At 38.2% G+C, this 16,136-nt stretch overlaps 1 protein-coding gene across 2 annotated transcripts in view; it reads right to left on the reverse strand.

Moving 5' to 3' along the window:
- The window catches only part of sh3gl3a (SH3-domain GRB2-like 3a), a 36,788-nt gene extending 24,021 nt beyond the window's left edge, over window positions 1–12,767 (reverse strand). For both annotated transcript variants that reach the window (XM_034308760.2, XM_026930581.3), the window contains exon 1: window positions 12,529–12,767. In XM_034308760.2, coding sequence (XP_034164651.2) covers window positions 12,529–12,573 — 45 coding nt within the window. In that variant the 5' untranslated portion in view covers window positions 12,574–12,767. The remainder of the gene's footprint in view (window positions 1–12,528) is intronic.
- Between the last annotated feature and the right edge of the window lie 3,369 nt (window positions 12,768–16,136).

Below are 16,136 nucleotides of genomic sequence, written 5' to 3' on the forward strand. Positions count from 1 at the left end.
ATTAGAACATTTTTGAGAGTTGAAAATCCGTCTATTTTTATAGTAATTCACTGTTATCACACATAATGAAAGCTAGAAGAGCTATAACAATCAAGATGAATATGGTTGAAGTAAATATGCATATAAGTAAATGGATAATTTCAATTCTTTCAAATGATCTTGAGCTACAGTCACTTGCCACTTTATTAGGAATATCTGCAAGTTCATATAATTATCCAATCATGTGACAGCAGTTCGAAGCATAACGTCATGCAGATACGGGTTAAGAGCTTCAGTTAATGTTCACATCAAACATCAGAATGAGGAAAAATGTAATCCCGGTGACTTTGACTGTGGAATGGTTGTTGGTGGTAGATAAGCTGGTTTGAGTATTTCAGAAAACTCCTGGGATTTTCTCACACAACAGCCTGAAGAGCTTATACATAATGGTGCAAAAAAAAAAAAAAACATCCAGAGAGCAGCAATTCTGCAGACAGAAACATCTTGATAATGAGAGAGGTCAGAGCAGAATGGCCAGACTGGTTTGAGCTGCCAGGAAGGCTATGGTAAATCAAATAGCCACGCTACACAGCCGTGGTGACTGGCACTATGTCACCTGGTCTTTTTCCAGTTTTTAGCTGTCTAGTTTCAGTGAACCTGTGCCCACTATAGCCTCAGATTCCTGTTCTTGGCTGACAGGAGTGGAACCTGACATGGTCTTCTGCTCTAGCTCATCTGTAGCTGCTGATGTAGCTCATCTCAAGGTTTAACATGTTGTGTGTTCTGAGATGCTTTTTGGTTATGAGTGTATGAGTGTGCATATAACATTATCATTATCATCACAACTGCCCATTCTTTCGTCCCAGTTTATGATATTATCAATATATTACATTTAAATAGATTACTGAGAAAAAGGAGGACAATATAATGGTGTGTTTTGCCAGAACTGTCCTCCAAATGGGACGAACTGTATCTCAGGGGCACAAAAATGCTGCCCAGAAAACAGTCTATCTGGGCATCCCTCTCCTGAAAGCAACACAGGGTTAGTGAAGACATACTGAGCATGCTGAATCTCAAATACGGTTCCATAAACATGAAGCTGTACAATAACACACTGTATATTACTCCAATGTGGCATTTCCTGCATTGAGGAGTACGAACAATAAAGATGGCTGAGACAATGTTTTTTTTGTTTGTTTAAACAAAGCATGCAACTTAACTTCTTTTACTCTCCAAAGAACTGAGACAATACAGCTGGAGTAAAAGGAGCAAATACAATGTCTTTTCCTTGAATTGTATGCACCTAACAATAACAACATGACTGCTAAGATAGCGTTTCTGCTGTCTCAGCGCAGACATGAACTACAAATAAAACAAAAAGCTATGTAATCTGATAAACAACAAACAAGCAATAAAATCGAACCCAAACACAATAATTATGACATTTTGCGATATTGGATAACTTATCACTCCTGCTTATTTATAAATACTTATAAACAAAAAAAAAAAAGCTTTGTCAACCATTTTCACTATTTTGAATTTGTGTCATATTACAACGCCTTCTGGGTAAATACTACTCCTATACTTTAGAGTTATGTTGAACATCATTTAAGATAGCAGCAGTGATTAAACTCAGAGGAAATGGTGAAGCGACGTCTATGAGCGTGTAATAACAACAGTATTAGAATGCAACCCCGTCCTCTCCAGAGCCAAGGATCCAAATCAAATAATCAAAGAACGTCATAAATCAAGACAGGCAAGCAGTGTGTTTTATAAAATCTATTAACGGTCTTGGGGCGGGAAGTTCACATCGTAATGATACATTGTCTGCCTTGTAGTGCAGAATTAATCTCTCACGCTGTCACTGGGAATGGAAAAAGAAAGCCATAAATCCAGAAATAGCTGACAGCAGCCATCAATATCCCAAAACTAACTATCCAAACACACACTCACATCACTGTACATAAGACTAAGGATTCTGCAGATTCTGGAGTGAGCGTATGGTTGATTGTCAGCCCTCAGGATGCTTGCATTAACTGGGTCACAGATGCACAGATGGTATCAAATAAAAATGATTCTACCAAGCGGCATGTTCTGTATCGTGCATGATAAGAGCTGAAGAGGATCTGGATAGTATCTACACCAGGATTCCTTCCTAGATAACATGAGGTGATCAACACACACATCAATGCTCACATGTAAATAAGCCACTGATTTAATATCGGGGTGAACAAATCAGTAGCCCGGGCACCCAGATCTGACAAACAGATTTCCTATCTCGACTGTTCGTATTTTCCACAGTTGCCCAGCAGATAAGTATTTTCGACAACCAGAAAAAAAAAAAACTTGCAACCCAGGAAGAACATTTAAATGTCATTTCTACTGCAGCTGAGCTGAACTATTAAGGCTGCTCATATACTTTCTCTTAAACACTAGCTCTTGCCATATTGTTGCACATATGGAAATGAGTTTGTGAATTACAGCAGCCAGTTGCACCAGCTGAACGTAAGTCCTAGTGTTGTCAGTCTGTCAGGATTATGTACAGACACTGGACATATTCTGGTGTTTAAACACAGGCTGTTTACTGTAAACTGAAACGGACATGAAAATCTTGAATAAACATAGTGCATTTTTGTGATGGAAGCCGCCAATCTGTGCTTACTGAGATTACTGCTCCGACTACATACAACTTCCTGAAAGACATAAACACCCAGAGAGAGAAAGACAAAAAAGAGGGGGGCATCCTGTGCTGCCGCAACGTGTTTTCTCATGGACCTTAGAGAGAAGTGTTCCCAGCCACCACCTCCTCTATTACGCATATGAAATTGAGAGTTACCAAACACATACACGAGTTCAAAAATCTGAGCTTACCATCACGAAGCATTCTTATTTCATCAGCTATCAAACACTAATAGAAAATTTAACTGAACTTATTCTTCTTATTCAAGAGTCCATTACTTGACTCTCAATAATTGAAACAAATCTATTTTTATCTCTGTGAGAAATCCTCATACGAAACTGAAATTGATCTGGACTTCCTTTTTGGACAACATTTAATACATTTCATTCAAACAGTAACACATGCATACTCCTAACACCAAATTCACATCATACACTCACAACTGCAACATGTGAGTGTAGTGTAAGGGGTCATCTGTCCAAATCATACTTAGTTCTTTCCTCTAAGCGCTACAGACAGCACTAAATAAACAGCAGCTCTTCTTTTCTAGGCATTCCTCTATGTTTGCTTATTAGTTATTGGTAGGCAAACATATGTTTTTATTCCCACAGCCCATAACGTACAAAGCAACCGTAGGAGTGACAGGCAAGTATCATGCGAGTACTCACAGCATGTTTATTAGGGCCTTATTAAGGACCAGTAATCATAGCAATAGTTCATAGCCAGGGTCAGGGAACAGGCAGACACAGATAAGAAAGCCAAAAACAAGCTACGTTCAGAACCAGAAATCACAGCAACATAAGAAAGGCTAGGAAATGGTATCACTATGAAACGTAAGGAGCTAGACTCAGAAAAAAGAACAGGGCTTAGAATTGCAGAGAGACATGCAATACTTCAATGCTGCACAGAAAAGGCAAGCATGGGATAACGGCCAACAAAGGATCTCAATATCTAGAAACTAATGAACGAATTGGAGGCAAAGAACACCATGTTCTGATATTAGGACACGTTGGTGGGTGTTATTTTACTTTACACCACAGGCACTAGCATTTTTTGCATACTTATGTATAAGTAAAATACAACAGTGTCAGCCCTGTCAGAGCTGCTGTTACAGAAAATTAATCAACACCTTCTGACAATTCACATTTGAGAATGCAACAACTCTGCGGTATAAAGAGCTTATAAAACAAGGCAAACATAGGATACTGGTAAAACTAATCAATCGTAGGGAGAAACAAAAACAGGAAGTTAAATGACAGATAATTAACTTCAAGTCTCCTGGTATTTTGTCCATCTTGTTAACTGTGTTAAATAACTGATTAGTGGTACACACTTCTGGCATTTTCACACATGGCTCATTTGGAATGTTTGTTTCAGAACCTGCTGCGTTTTCTCCCCTGGTTTGGCTCGTTTAGACATACATACATATACACACACACACACACATATATATATATATGAGCCTGAAAGAGTTGGTCTCGGCCATGTGTGATGAGCCATGTGTGAACTCTGCAAATGAACTCACTTGTGGTGAGAAAGCAATCTGACCCAGTGGACCAAAAAACCAACTTGTATAGCAATGCATAATAGGAACTGCGTTACATAAGTAGCGTGTTTGTTCTGCTAACGGCTCGCAACATGAATCGTGGTTTAACTTGGACCAAACATGAGGTAAATTGCCTCACTGAAATTTGGTCTGACGAACATATTTCTGAACAACTTTCAAAATGCATAAAAACACTGTGGTTTACAAGGTGTTCAGCGAGCGTCTCAACGAGATGGGCTTTAATCGCTCCGTGAAACATCGATTCCTGCTCAGACTGATAAATTATAATAACTACAGCTAAAAAGAAAGCCACAATAAGCTCGCGGAGCTGCTGTCTATCCATCTTGATGAATGACCGCTATGAGCGGAACTCTGAAACATAAACAGGCACACTTTGACCAATGAGAGGACAGTTTACTGATATGTGATTTGCATAAACACATTCTCGTATGCTTTGAAATGTTGCCTTGTGAAAGCGAACCAAGCCGAGGAGAAAATGTAAAATTATAACAAATTAAGTCCCTGTTTCAAAACAAAGCACAGATCTACAGGTCTGAAAACGGCCATACACTTCCATTACAGTTTTAAGGACATCAAAATGTAACAAATTCATTTTGATGTTTGATCTATAGATATCTAACAATAATTGGCTTGACAATGTACTGCAATATACAACGTACAATATATATATATATATTATTAAACGCCATTAATAATATATTATTAATTTAATAATATATTATTAAATTATTGCAGCTACTGTTGCTCATGCTTCAACGTATGATTAACTTGAAACTCAAATTGACAGCAGCAGAGATTTTTTCGTTTAAATTCTTACAGTGAAAACAGCTGCTGCTAACCATGTTGTCATTTCTTAATTCGCAATAAGATCATAAATGATGATAAAAGTTTAAGGCAATTATCATGAGATAAAGTCGTATATTGGTATATGCCTAGTCATCTACAGGCTGCCCCAAAAGTCTCCATACATAGAGGAAATTAACACTCTTTTTTTTTTTTTTTTTTTTAGCAAAATGTATCTTCCTCTACATGACTGCCATTTCTTTGTAAACACATACATGGAGTCATCTCTCCAGCTCATGATGAACTCGTGTTAACACATCTGGTGTTATGCATGTAATTGCATGCAACAGCTTCCCAATCAAGCCATTCTTTGTCAAAGGCATTCTTAAAGGCTATCTTAAATATACACTATATTACCAAAAGTATTCGGTCACCTGCCTTGACTCACATATGAACTTAAGTGCCATCCCATTCCTAACCCATAGGGTTCAATATGATGTCGGTCCACCTTTTGCAGCTATTACAGCTTCAACTCTTCTGGGAAGGCTGTCCACAAGGTTGAGGAGTGTGTTTATAGGAATTTTTGACCATTCTTCCAAAAGCGCATTGGTGAGGTCACACACTGATGTTGGTCGAGAAGGCCTGGCTCTCAGTCTGCGCTCTAATTCATCCCAAAGGTGTTCTATCGGGTTCAGGTCAGGACTCTGTGCAGGCCAGTCAAGTTCATCCACACCAGACTCTGTCATCCATGTCTTTATGGACCTTGCTTTGTGCACTGGTGCACAGTCATGTTGGAAGAGGAAGGGGCCCGCTCCAAACTGTTCCCACAAGGTTGGGAGCATGGAATTGTCCAAAATGTTTTGGTATCCTGAAGCATTCAAAGTTCCTTTCACTGGAACTAAGGGGCCAAGCCCAACTCCTGAAAAACAACCCCACACCATAATCCCCCCTCCACCAAATTTCACACTCGGCACAATGCAGTCCGAAATGTACCGTTCTCCTGGCAACCTCCAAACCCAGACTCGTCCATCAGATTGCCAGATGGAAAAGCGTGATTCATCACTCCAGAGAACGCGTCTCCACTGCTCTAGAGTCCAGTGGCGGCGTGCTTTACACCACTGCATCTGACGCTTTGCATTGCACTTGGTGATGTGTGGCTTGGATCCAGCTGCTCGGCCATGGAAACCCATTCCATGAAGCTCTCTGCGTACTGTACTTGGGCTAATCTGAAGGTCACATGAAGTTTGGAGCTCTGTAGCAATTGACTGTGAAGAAAGTCGACGACCTCTTTGCACTATGCGCTTCAGTATCCGCTGACCCCTCTCCGTCAGTTTACGTGGCCTACCACTTCGTGGCTGAGTTGCTGTTGTTCCCAAACTCTTCCATTTTGTTATGATAAAGCTGACAGTTGACTGTGGAATATTTAGGAGCGAGGAAATTTCACGACTGGATTTGTTGCACAGGTGGCATCCTATGACAGTTCCACGCTGGAATTCACTGAGCTGCTGAGAGTGGCCCATTCTTTCACAAATGTTTGTAAAAACAGTCTGCATGCCTAAGTGCTTGATTTTATACACCTGTGGCCAGGCCAAGTGATTAGGACACCTGATTCTGATCATTTGGATGGGTGACTGAATACTTTTGGTAATATAGTGTATATACATATATATGTATAGAAGCAATAAATGTCTACACTGGATGCCGCAATGAAAACAAGTGGTGCTGGGTCCACCGTAAGCACTTCACATTCTCCTCATTTCAATGCTTGTCCCTGCCCTCAGAAGCACAAGAGCCATTACAGCATTGCACAGTGTGTAATCACTGAGTAATGTGTGTAATAAACACTGGTGAGAGTGACACTCATCCTGGAGGAGAGGGTGCTCTAAATACATGGGCTGTGATCAATATTTAATGAGTGAGCAAGGTTGTGCAAACACAGCTTTTATACTAGTGCTACTGTGCTCAGGGAAGAGGCTCAGAGTTCATGTAAATCAAACATTTTCACATTTTCATCGTGGGCTCGATTTGGACACAAACACCTAGCACATACTGTGCTTTTTGACCGGGTGCAATATATTCTGCTTTATATTACATTTTAATATCACATACACTATATGGTCAAAGGTTTGTGGACCATAACGCACATATGTGCTTGTTGAATATCTCATTACAGATTTAGTCCCCTTTTGTTGTTATAAGAACCTCCACTATTCTGGGAAGGCTTTCCACTAGATTTTGGAGTGTGGCTGTGGGGATTTGTTCATTCAGCCACAGGTCACAATGATTCCATAAAATTACAGACGTGCTAGTACTCAATATTTATAGACAGACAGTGTAATAATACTTATAAGTAAGCTGCCTTAGAGAGATTTTATATTGGGATTGCAAACACTGCCCCAAAATGCTGCCTAATCCTTGCAGACAAACTCCTCCCAGTGAGGATATTCTGAAGTGTCCATGCCTAAGAAATATTAGTGTATGAGGAATTTAACAGGAGGTTGCAGCCATAACGCAAATCCCTGTCCATACACACTCACTAGTGCATCAGTACTCACTTCCTCTCATGTTCCTTAGAACGATTGATTATTCAGGTTGCAGGAAAACAATAGTGTAGTCCCACAAGTCATGCTTTGTGTAAGTGCACACTTTCCTGTAGTGCTAGCAGCTTTATTTACACATAAAACCTTGGCCAAACAGAGGACAGCTACAGATAAAGTACTGGAAGAGATCGAATACAAAGAGTTTTACATATAACCCTTTGACTTCATTTAAAAAAATCCATCATGTAAGTCACACAACACACCAGAAGCTATGTTATGTATATTAACATGAAGTGTGTTAAAAGAAGCTTGACATATTTTCATCCCAAACTGTACATCCATAATAATGACTATATACCTGAATTATAGCTTTAGTTTTTACTGGACAGATCTCTCCCAGTGCTGTACTGACAACAGTGTTACTGAGCTACATCATTTCTCAAAACTCTTGTTCTCCAAACAATATATTTCCAAACAATTATTACAAAAAAAAAAAAAAAAAAAACCTCTGGCTCCTCAGTCCTAAATATGAGACACTCAAAAGGTACTAGGAATTCCATACTCATATCCATACTTTCATATAAAGACAAAGACTGTTTGATACACCAACAATCAGTTCCATGATGATAATCATGGGCACTAAAATTGATGTGTGTAGGCATGCTGATCCTAAATTATCACACCACAATAACTGCCTAACACTTTATTTTGGCTTATACCACAGCACTGTTGAAAGCTTGATTCTGACTGGTCAGAAAGTGTTGATTAATTTTCGATAACAGCAGCTTAGCTGGCTGTAATTCAAACCACGGGTTTATATTAATGCACTTGTTCTAACACGTTATCATTTCTATAATAAAAACTCATTCACAGGGATTTGTATGATAGACCCTCCACATAATCTAAGAGTAATAACCCGATTTATTAAAAAAAAAAAAAGTTATTGATATTGATGTGGTGACACTTTCTGTAAAGAGACATCCTTTTAATGGAATGAGTCTTGGGTGTCAGTGTTTGCTTCAGTGTGATTGCTTCAGTTATTGCCTTTTACTGGCTATAAGTGTGGGGTATCACGCTCTGAAAGAAACTGCTAACACTAGTGGTAACTGTTGATCCCATGTCACCTTTCTAAGTGTGTAGCAAGGTTGGTGGTGCTTCCAGTGTATTTTATTGCAATGTTGTGGGTTTTGAATATATATTTGCAGTGCTTTTGTTGAAAACTTACTGCTGAACTTTTGTTGAGCTTTGGTTTTTCTTTATATCCTCACCAGTTGCTGTGGTATAAGAGGAATAAAACACTTTGCAATAACGTGTTGTTATTGGAAAGAAATGAACTTTGTGGTCATAACAGCTCAAGACTGTCAAAACACCTCCATCCCGACCCCAGGGTCGATCATTTTTCTATAACAGCACACCTTGTCATGTTTCATTCCTTACTTACTTACATTATCAGGGTATTGTTCGCTCTCTCTTTTTTTTTTTTTTGTTAATCGTTGTTCTGATATATTGTTTACTCTTCAGTGAACAAAATTACTGAATTATCTTTTCCAATGAGGACGCACAAAACTGGCCATAATAAGAACCATTAGAAAACAGCTGTCCTTATGCTTCCTTCCCAATGGCATGGCCTTGCGCAAATGCTGCCAAATATTTTCACCTACCCAGGTAGCCCGGTTACAGCACAGTTACACCTTATCAGCTAACAATTCAGTGTTTATTCAGCTTTGTGTTTACTCAACATGCTAAACAGTAATACACGTATTCCACTATAATTTCATGAAAAACAGGAAAGCGGTATTACGGTTTGGGGTTTTGGTCTTTCTAGAAGCAGAGACGATACCAGAGACAGCGGTAGTTGGAAACAGAGAGAGGGAGGAAAAACACGCTGCGGTAAAAGATAAGCGAGGAATGCACAGGACAAAGCACAGATGAGAAAATACACAGTGATACAGATGTGGAATGCATGCATGTGAAGAACTGTTTTTATCTGATTGGTTATGAAGAATCTAATAAGATCATTTAGAGATGATATTTCACAAACAACACACTGTCAGTCTTAATGCGAAAGTTCACCAAAAAAAAAAAAAAAAGTTTCGTTTTCCTGCAGCTGAAACTCATCATCACACAATCAACTTAAGCAGCTTTTTAAAAGTTCAATATTAAACTTGCACCTAACTTCTTGTGATGCTGGACACCACAACAACATAATTCATAATTCCCAATGGATTTGTACACACAATTTTAATACAGACACACAGTATTCTGCTGTTTTCTAAAACTGTTGATGTAGAAACAAAAGTTATGTAGAAGTCAGGTCTTTTGAGGAGACTGTGTAATGATTTAGGCATGCAGTTTGCACAATTCTAACTTGGAAGCTTTCCTTAGTTAGCTATATTTACCTTGTAGCTCCAGTGCAAAAACTGAGAAAGAAAACTTCGAACACCATGTCAACATGTCTTGGCTATTCTGCATGACATGTTTTGGATAAGAGTAACACTCAGGTGTTAATCAGTGAAAGACAAGAAGTAACAACATGTGTTTGAAAAAGAAATTCAGTTACAAGACATGCAGATATATTTCAATTTCATACAAAGATTTCTCAGACGGCTAAAGTATTCTTCATTAAAAAGGATCGACTGATAAAGTCTCTATTAGTTTTAATAAACACTTCTCACTAGTGGCCTCAGAGTTTTGAACCCAACTACAGATGACTCAAGTGTAAAAAAATAGCTATTGTTATATTATACAAGAAGTTTATGACATTTACTGCACATTTGAAGTTGTTGTTACCGGAATATGAATCCTAGATGCAACATGTTTCTGTGAAGATTATTAGGTGAAGGTTTTGCATTTCTGGAGCAGGTCACATACTTCCACACTGCTCATCAAAACATTGGAATGAAACAACGCAACATCTGGTTTTACTCTAACTCATATGGAAAAATGAAAGGCTCATTTCTAAGGCTGCTGTTAACTTTTAGTAATACAGCATGCTAAGGAAATCAGAACTAAGTTAACTTGTTAATGCTCAGCTGTCTGATTAGAGATAATTGTGTCACCTTTTTTCCACTTTCTCCTTGCTACTAGATTTTTAAAACACCTTTAAAAGAGCTAAAAATCTGCAATTATTTGCCAGTTCATCAGGCACACCTAACATACAGGTGTACTTTGTACATATACAATTCCTGACTGTGCCCCATCTGTTGCTATGCTCAGTTTGTACACTTACATACACATGCACACTTACAGTATAGACTGTAGCTTGTCTTTTTCCACGCAGTGTGTTAATCATCTTTCAGCGCTTCATCAGTGTAAGTTCCTGACCAGCTGTAAGCTGGATGTTTTTGGTTGGTGGACTGTTTCAACACAACAGTGGTATTGAGGTGTTTAAAAATTCAATTCAATTCAATTTTATTTGTATAGCGCTTTTAACAATGAACATTGTCTCAAATCCCAGCAATGCTGCCGTGCATGTCTGACACATTTGTACCAGCTCAGTGGTGGTACTAGGTGGTGGTCCCTTTGTGCTGGTCGATAGAGCAGACAAATTGTGCATAGTAAACATGGAAAACCTGTTTGTGCACCTAGAAATAGACCTTTATTTTAAGTTCACCTGAAAAACATGAAGTAAACGTATACGTGCTGAATTAACAAATACATCATTTACTCATGTTCAACTAGACACAGTTTAATTTATCCATTTTCTGTACCATTTATCCTACACAGGGTCGCAGGGAGCCTGGCGCCTATCCCAGGGGACTCGGGGCACAAGGCAGGGGACACCCGGGACAGGGAGCCAACCCATCACAGGGCACAATCACACACACACTCACACACTACAGACAATTCGGAAATGCCAGTCAGCCCACAATGCACATTTTTGGACCAGGGGAGGAAACCAGAGTACCTGAAGGAAACCCCCAAAGCACTGGGAGAAACTAAAAACTCCACCCACCCACCCACACACACACACACACACACACACACACACCACATACACACACACACATGCCCCCTTACCAGTTTGTAAGCTGATGTAACACTATAAGAGTTAATTCAATGCTGTGGGTGTTAAGTCAATATTGCAGCAGTTATTTCAACACTGGATGAGATTATTCAACACTAATATTACACTTGTTACTTCAGCCTTTTGTAAAGTTTTGTAAAGTTATCTCTCCCCTGAGGAGGCAAAGAAGAAAACCCTGTTGAAAACCTGTTGACTGAAAAGTCTGAAAAAGCTGTACTTACCAAATACAGCTTTATAAACATATATTACCACATACAAGCGCCTGAATGACCTAATTCACGTTTATTATTTTAATTTGTGTGAGTTAGCCACCTCTAATGTTCATGACGTTAATTCACTCATGTTAGCTTATACGACATATTATACATACGTATAATTATGTGTTGGCTAAACACGAAAATGTTGAAGAATCCAACCAAAATCCTCCTAACACACAGCTGTAGAGCAAACTAGCTAGCATTGTTGCTAACGACACGAGAAGAGCACGAGCGCTGAAACACGACCAGACCAACATACCGTTACCGTAGAAACGTACTTACAGGAATTGCTACACTGAATATGCTAACCTTGCTAACAATGAATGGGAAAGAATGGGAAAGTAGTAGCCACCAGTTAGCATGATGTAATTTATCAATTTATCTGTGTTTGGTGCCTATTCTGCATTACTTTGTTCTTAGCAAACATTTTCTGTAAACCATTCCTCTGAATCAGCTCTGTTTGAAAAAAAGGAAGGAAATGCTTATTTAAAAGGATGAGAGTACATCTTTCAGGCCGTCGCGCTTCTGCGACAATAAACACTAAGGCTAGTGTTTCCTGCACAAGTATTTCAAATAAAACAAAATGATGGGAAAGATGAAATATGCGAAACAAAATATGCGAAACTCGTAACAGAAGGAACGTTATAAAGCAATGAAAAGCGCAAACAGGAACTGTGAGGTTTCTCTTGTTTTACCTGACTGGCTTTATGAAACTGCTTCTTCAAACCCGCCACCGACATCCTCAGAGAAAATGGGGCAAAAGTCGAAACAGAGGTAGAATAAAGTCAAAATGATGAGGAAAAGACACAAAATAATCCTTCAGCTATCGGGAGAAAATCCTAGTCGGAGCCTCAGGGTTGTAGTCGGTGCTGAGTACTGAGTGCTGTAGTGGAGTGCTGACTACTGAGTGCTGTAGTGTGCACTACTGAAGATGGAGCTGCATATGGGGTGGAGAGAGAGAGAGAGAGAGAGAGAGAGAAAGAGATTGATTTAACCACCATTTCCATTTACAATAGAACAAAACAACTGGCACCATTTAAAGATTCAATCAAAACCAACCTTTTCTGGCAAAACTGCAACACCCTGATATAAGTGACAATTCAAAACTGAAATAAATACATGAACCATTTCCTAAAACACAATGCTAAAGATTGTTTCAGATTGTTTTGTTTTTTTTAAACCTAAATCCATTAGCCATCTCAATGAACATGAGGCTAAAATATCAATAAAACATAGGCTATAGAACCAGCAAAGGCATTGGCCTACCTGATGCCATCCTAAATGAGATGCTAAAATGTATGTTCAAAATCCCAGTTCAAAATGAAGATCAAAATGATCCAACCTGGTTTTTTACCTAAAATCTCCAAAGAAGTACATAGCCCCAATCTTTAAAAGTGGAGACAGAACTGAGTAACAAGTGCAAAACTCATATGTGTGTGCAGTAATCTGGACCTGGCAAAAAAAACAAGCCATGTTGTCACTTCACTTATCAGACAAGAGAGGGTAAATAAACTGAAAATGAAAAATCCATGAAAAACCTCTCTTTTCTGACCTGTCTCTAGCCATGTAATTAGTATATGATCTGATGCATGCCTTTTTATTATTATACAAATGCATGTGATTGTATGTGCTGCAACAGAGAATCTGATAAAGCAGCTGAACTGGTTAATGTGTGGAAAACTAGAGTGGCTGAACTATTGCCTCTGTTTTTTTAACATACAGTATATTCAAGCTGCTTGGCTCAGTCTGCTGAAATGCTTTTCTGGGCCTGCATGCAGACCGCCGTCTGCCTGTTGATGACCCCAGCAGTATTTTCAACTCAGCTGATTGTTAGACCTCCTTATGAGTTGAGTAGAAGTCAGATTGGTCTGTGGCTGGACTCATGACTCTCACAGTTTAGGGTTCTTCCTATTTTTTGTGTCCTCATTTTCTTTACTTGCTTCCCTTCCGTGTTTCTTAGCTCCCTATTGAGCATTGAATTTCATATATTTGAATTACATACATGTCATATTAAATCAATTTCTATATTTCTGTGCTGTTTTTCCTTTGTTTTGCAATTGCTAGGGGTACAATTTCAGATTTCAGTTTGAAAAATTCAGAACCGTAAATACAAATCCCAAAAATTCAAATCTAAAAAGTACAGATTTTATGGCTATTGGGTCAAATGTGAGTTATTCTGTCATCTCAGGAAAAAGTAGACACATTCAGAGTGGTCAGATTGGTTGATGCAATTGGTTGAGGCTAAGTGAAATGCTAATTTACATAAAATCTGTAGTTTTGAGTTTAGAATTTCAGGGATTTATATTTTGGGTTTTGAATTTTTAAAATCTGTATTTTTGACATTTTCACTTTTTTTAGGTTTGTATTTAGGGTTTTGATTTTTCAAAATCTGAAATCTTGCCCCTAGCAATTTCAAAATAACAGGAAAAAATAGATTCAAAATGTAAATGTATTAAATACATCATAGAAAAAAAAAGAATTTTATTTAATGTGATGTGTATATAATTCAAATGCATGAAATTCATATTAAAATAAGCTCTATAAAGTTCATCCCTCTGAAGTCAGGACACAACAAAGGAAACAGGCACAGGAGGAATCAGTTTTCACATATTTGCCAAATGAAACGCCCTTGCTCCCAAGTTATGGCTTGTTGCACAGCCGTGGCCTGTCACTGGCCATAACAGACTGGATTAAAACAATACTGCATGTGTACAGCACTTACTTAAAATGTTGATATTTTAGCTCATAGATTCTACTCATCAGTTGGCTTCAGCACCTATAATTATTTGAGATTTACAGTGGCTTCTTCTGACATTTGTAACCAGGCAGTGAATGAACAGACATGTAAAATGTGCAGTTAAGCAACTAGTGCCATTAAACAACTCTCTTACAGAATAATAATTATTTTAATTGTTTAATAAAAATACTGCTGCACTTTATTACATTATTTGACATTAATAACTCAAAAACTATAAAAGATAGAGATGAGCAGCATTTTTGTTTGTTTTTGTTTGTTTGTTTGTTTATTTTGTTCGTTTTTGTTTTTTGGCCTTACAAGTATGTGATCTCCCATGTAAAATCAGCTAATCATGGTCTAGCCTGTAGGGGTCACTATTAACTCACTATAATGGTATAGAGCATGCACAATAATGACCTGGACTGACCATCCAACCAGTAAGCTCAGCTTTATGGGGCTTGCATTATTCTACACAATGAGTAATTAAAACATAGACATTAATCAGTAAAAATAGTTTAACATTTACATACTACAGTGTTATATATATATATATATATATATATATATATATATATATATATATAAAACCAAAAATGTTATGGACAAACACAATCTAACTGAACATGGGACACATGTGGAGGACTGATCAGAGAGAATAGTGTTTAAAGGCCAAATCACCTAATGACTCTGATGTACACAACTGATGATGTGTCCTGAAATTCACCAGAAACTATTAAAAGATTATAGCCAGTATAATACTTCACCAGGCCCAGCCTCAAACTCCAGACTGAGCATTAAGCACACCAATATGGTAAGACGCCAGCATTCAGAGTCTAGCAACCCAAATTTCAACTCAAATCCGATTACCTAAAGGCCACCCACCTCACCTCTAACCTGAGATCTAGTTAAATTACTGTGAGTATATTAAATCCAATAGCCTCAAACTAAATAGCTCTTTCAGTAATCACACCAATATGGAAAGGCATAGGCATTCAAAGTCTAGCAGATCAACTTTCAACCTTTGTCCGAGTACCTAAAGGCCATTAGACATAACTCGACCTCTAGCCGGAGCTCTAAGTAAAGTCCAGCATAAACCTCACACCTGTGCCACCAGCCTCTTGCTCATCCGAACGATAGTAAGGAGGATGTGGAGGTGAACAGAAAAAAGTCCAGTCAGGCATGAAGGATGACCTGCTTAGTTTAGTGGCCTCATTTTGCTTACCCTAATATGCCACCCTGAATTTGTTGGATGAATTCTGTGGAAGGATACAGTTAAATAATTGTTAAGTGACTAACTAACTAACCAACCAACCAATCAATCAATCAATCAATCAATCAATACAAAATATATCATATACAATAATACAAAATAAACTTTAGAAAAACTTTTAAGGCCAACAGCCTCAACAAAAAATTCTAGACTGAGTATCAAAATATTTTAAATTTTATTTTATAAAACTGTATTACATTGTATTAAAACATTTAAAGTTTAAACCAACAAAATGAAAGCTCAAACAAGCAAATCCCAAGCTGGGGCAACTACAGGGACCTTCACCAATACCTAAC

This window comes from Pangasianodon hypophthalmus, chromosome 11 (assembly GCF_027358585.1).
Source record: "Pangasianodon hypophthalmus isolate fPanHyp1 chromosome 11, fPanHyp1.pri, whole genome shotgun sequence".
Classification (NCBI taxonomy): Eukaryota; Metazoa; Chordata; class Actinopteri; order Siluriformes; family Pangasiidae; genus Pangasianodon; species Pangasianodon hypophthalmus.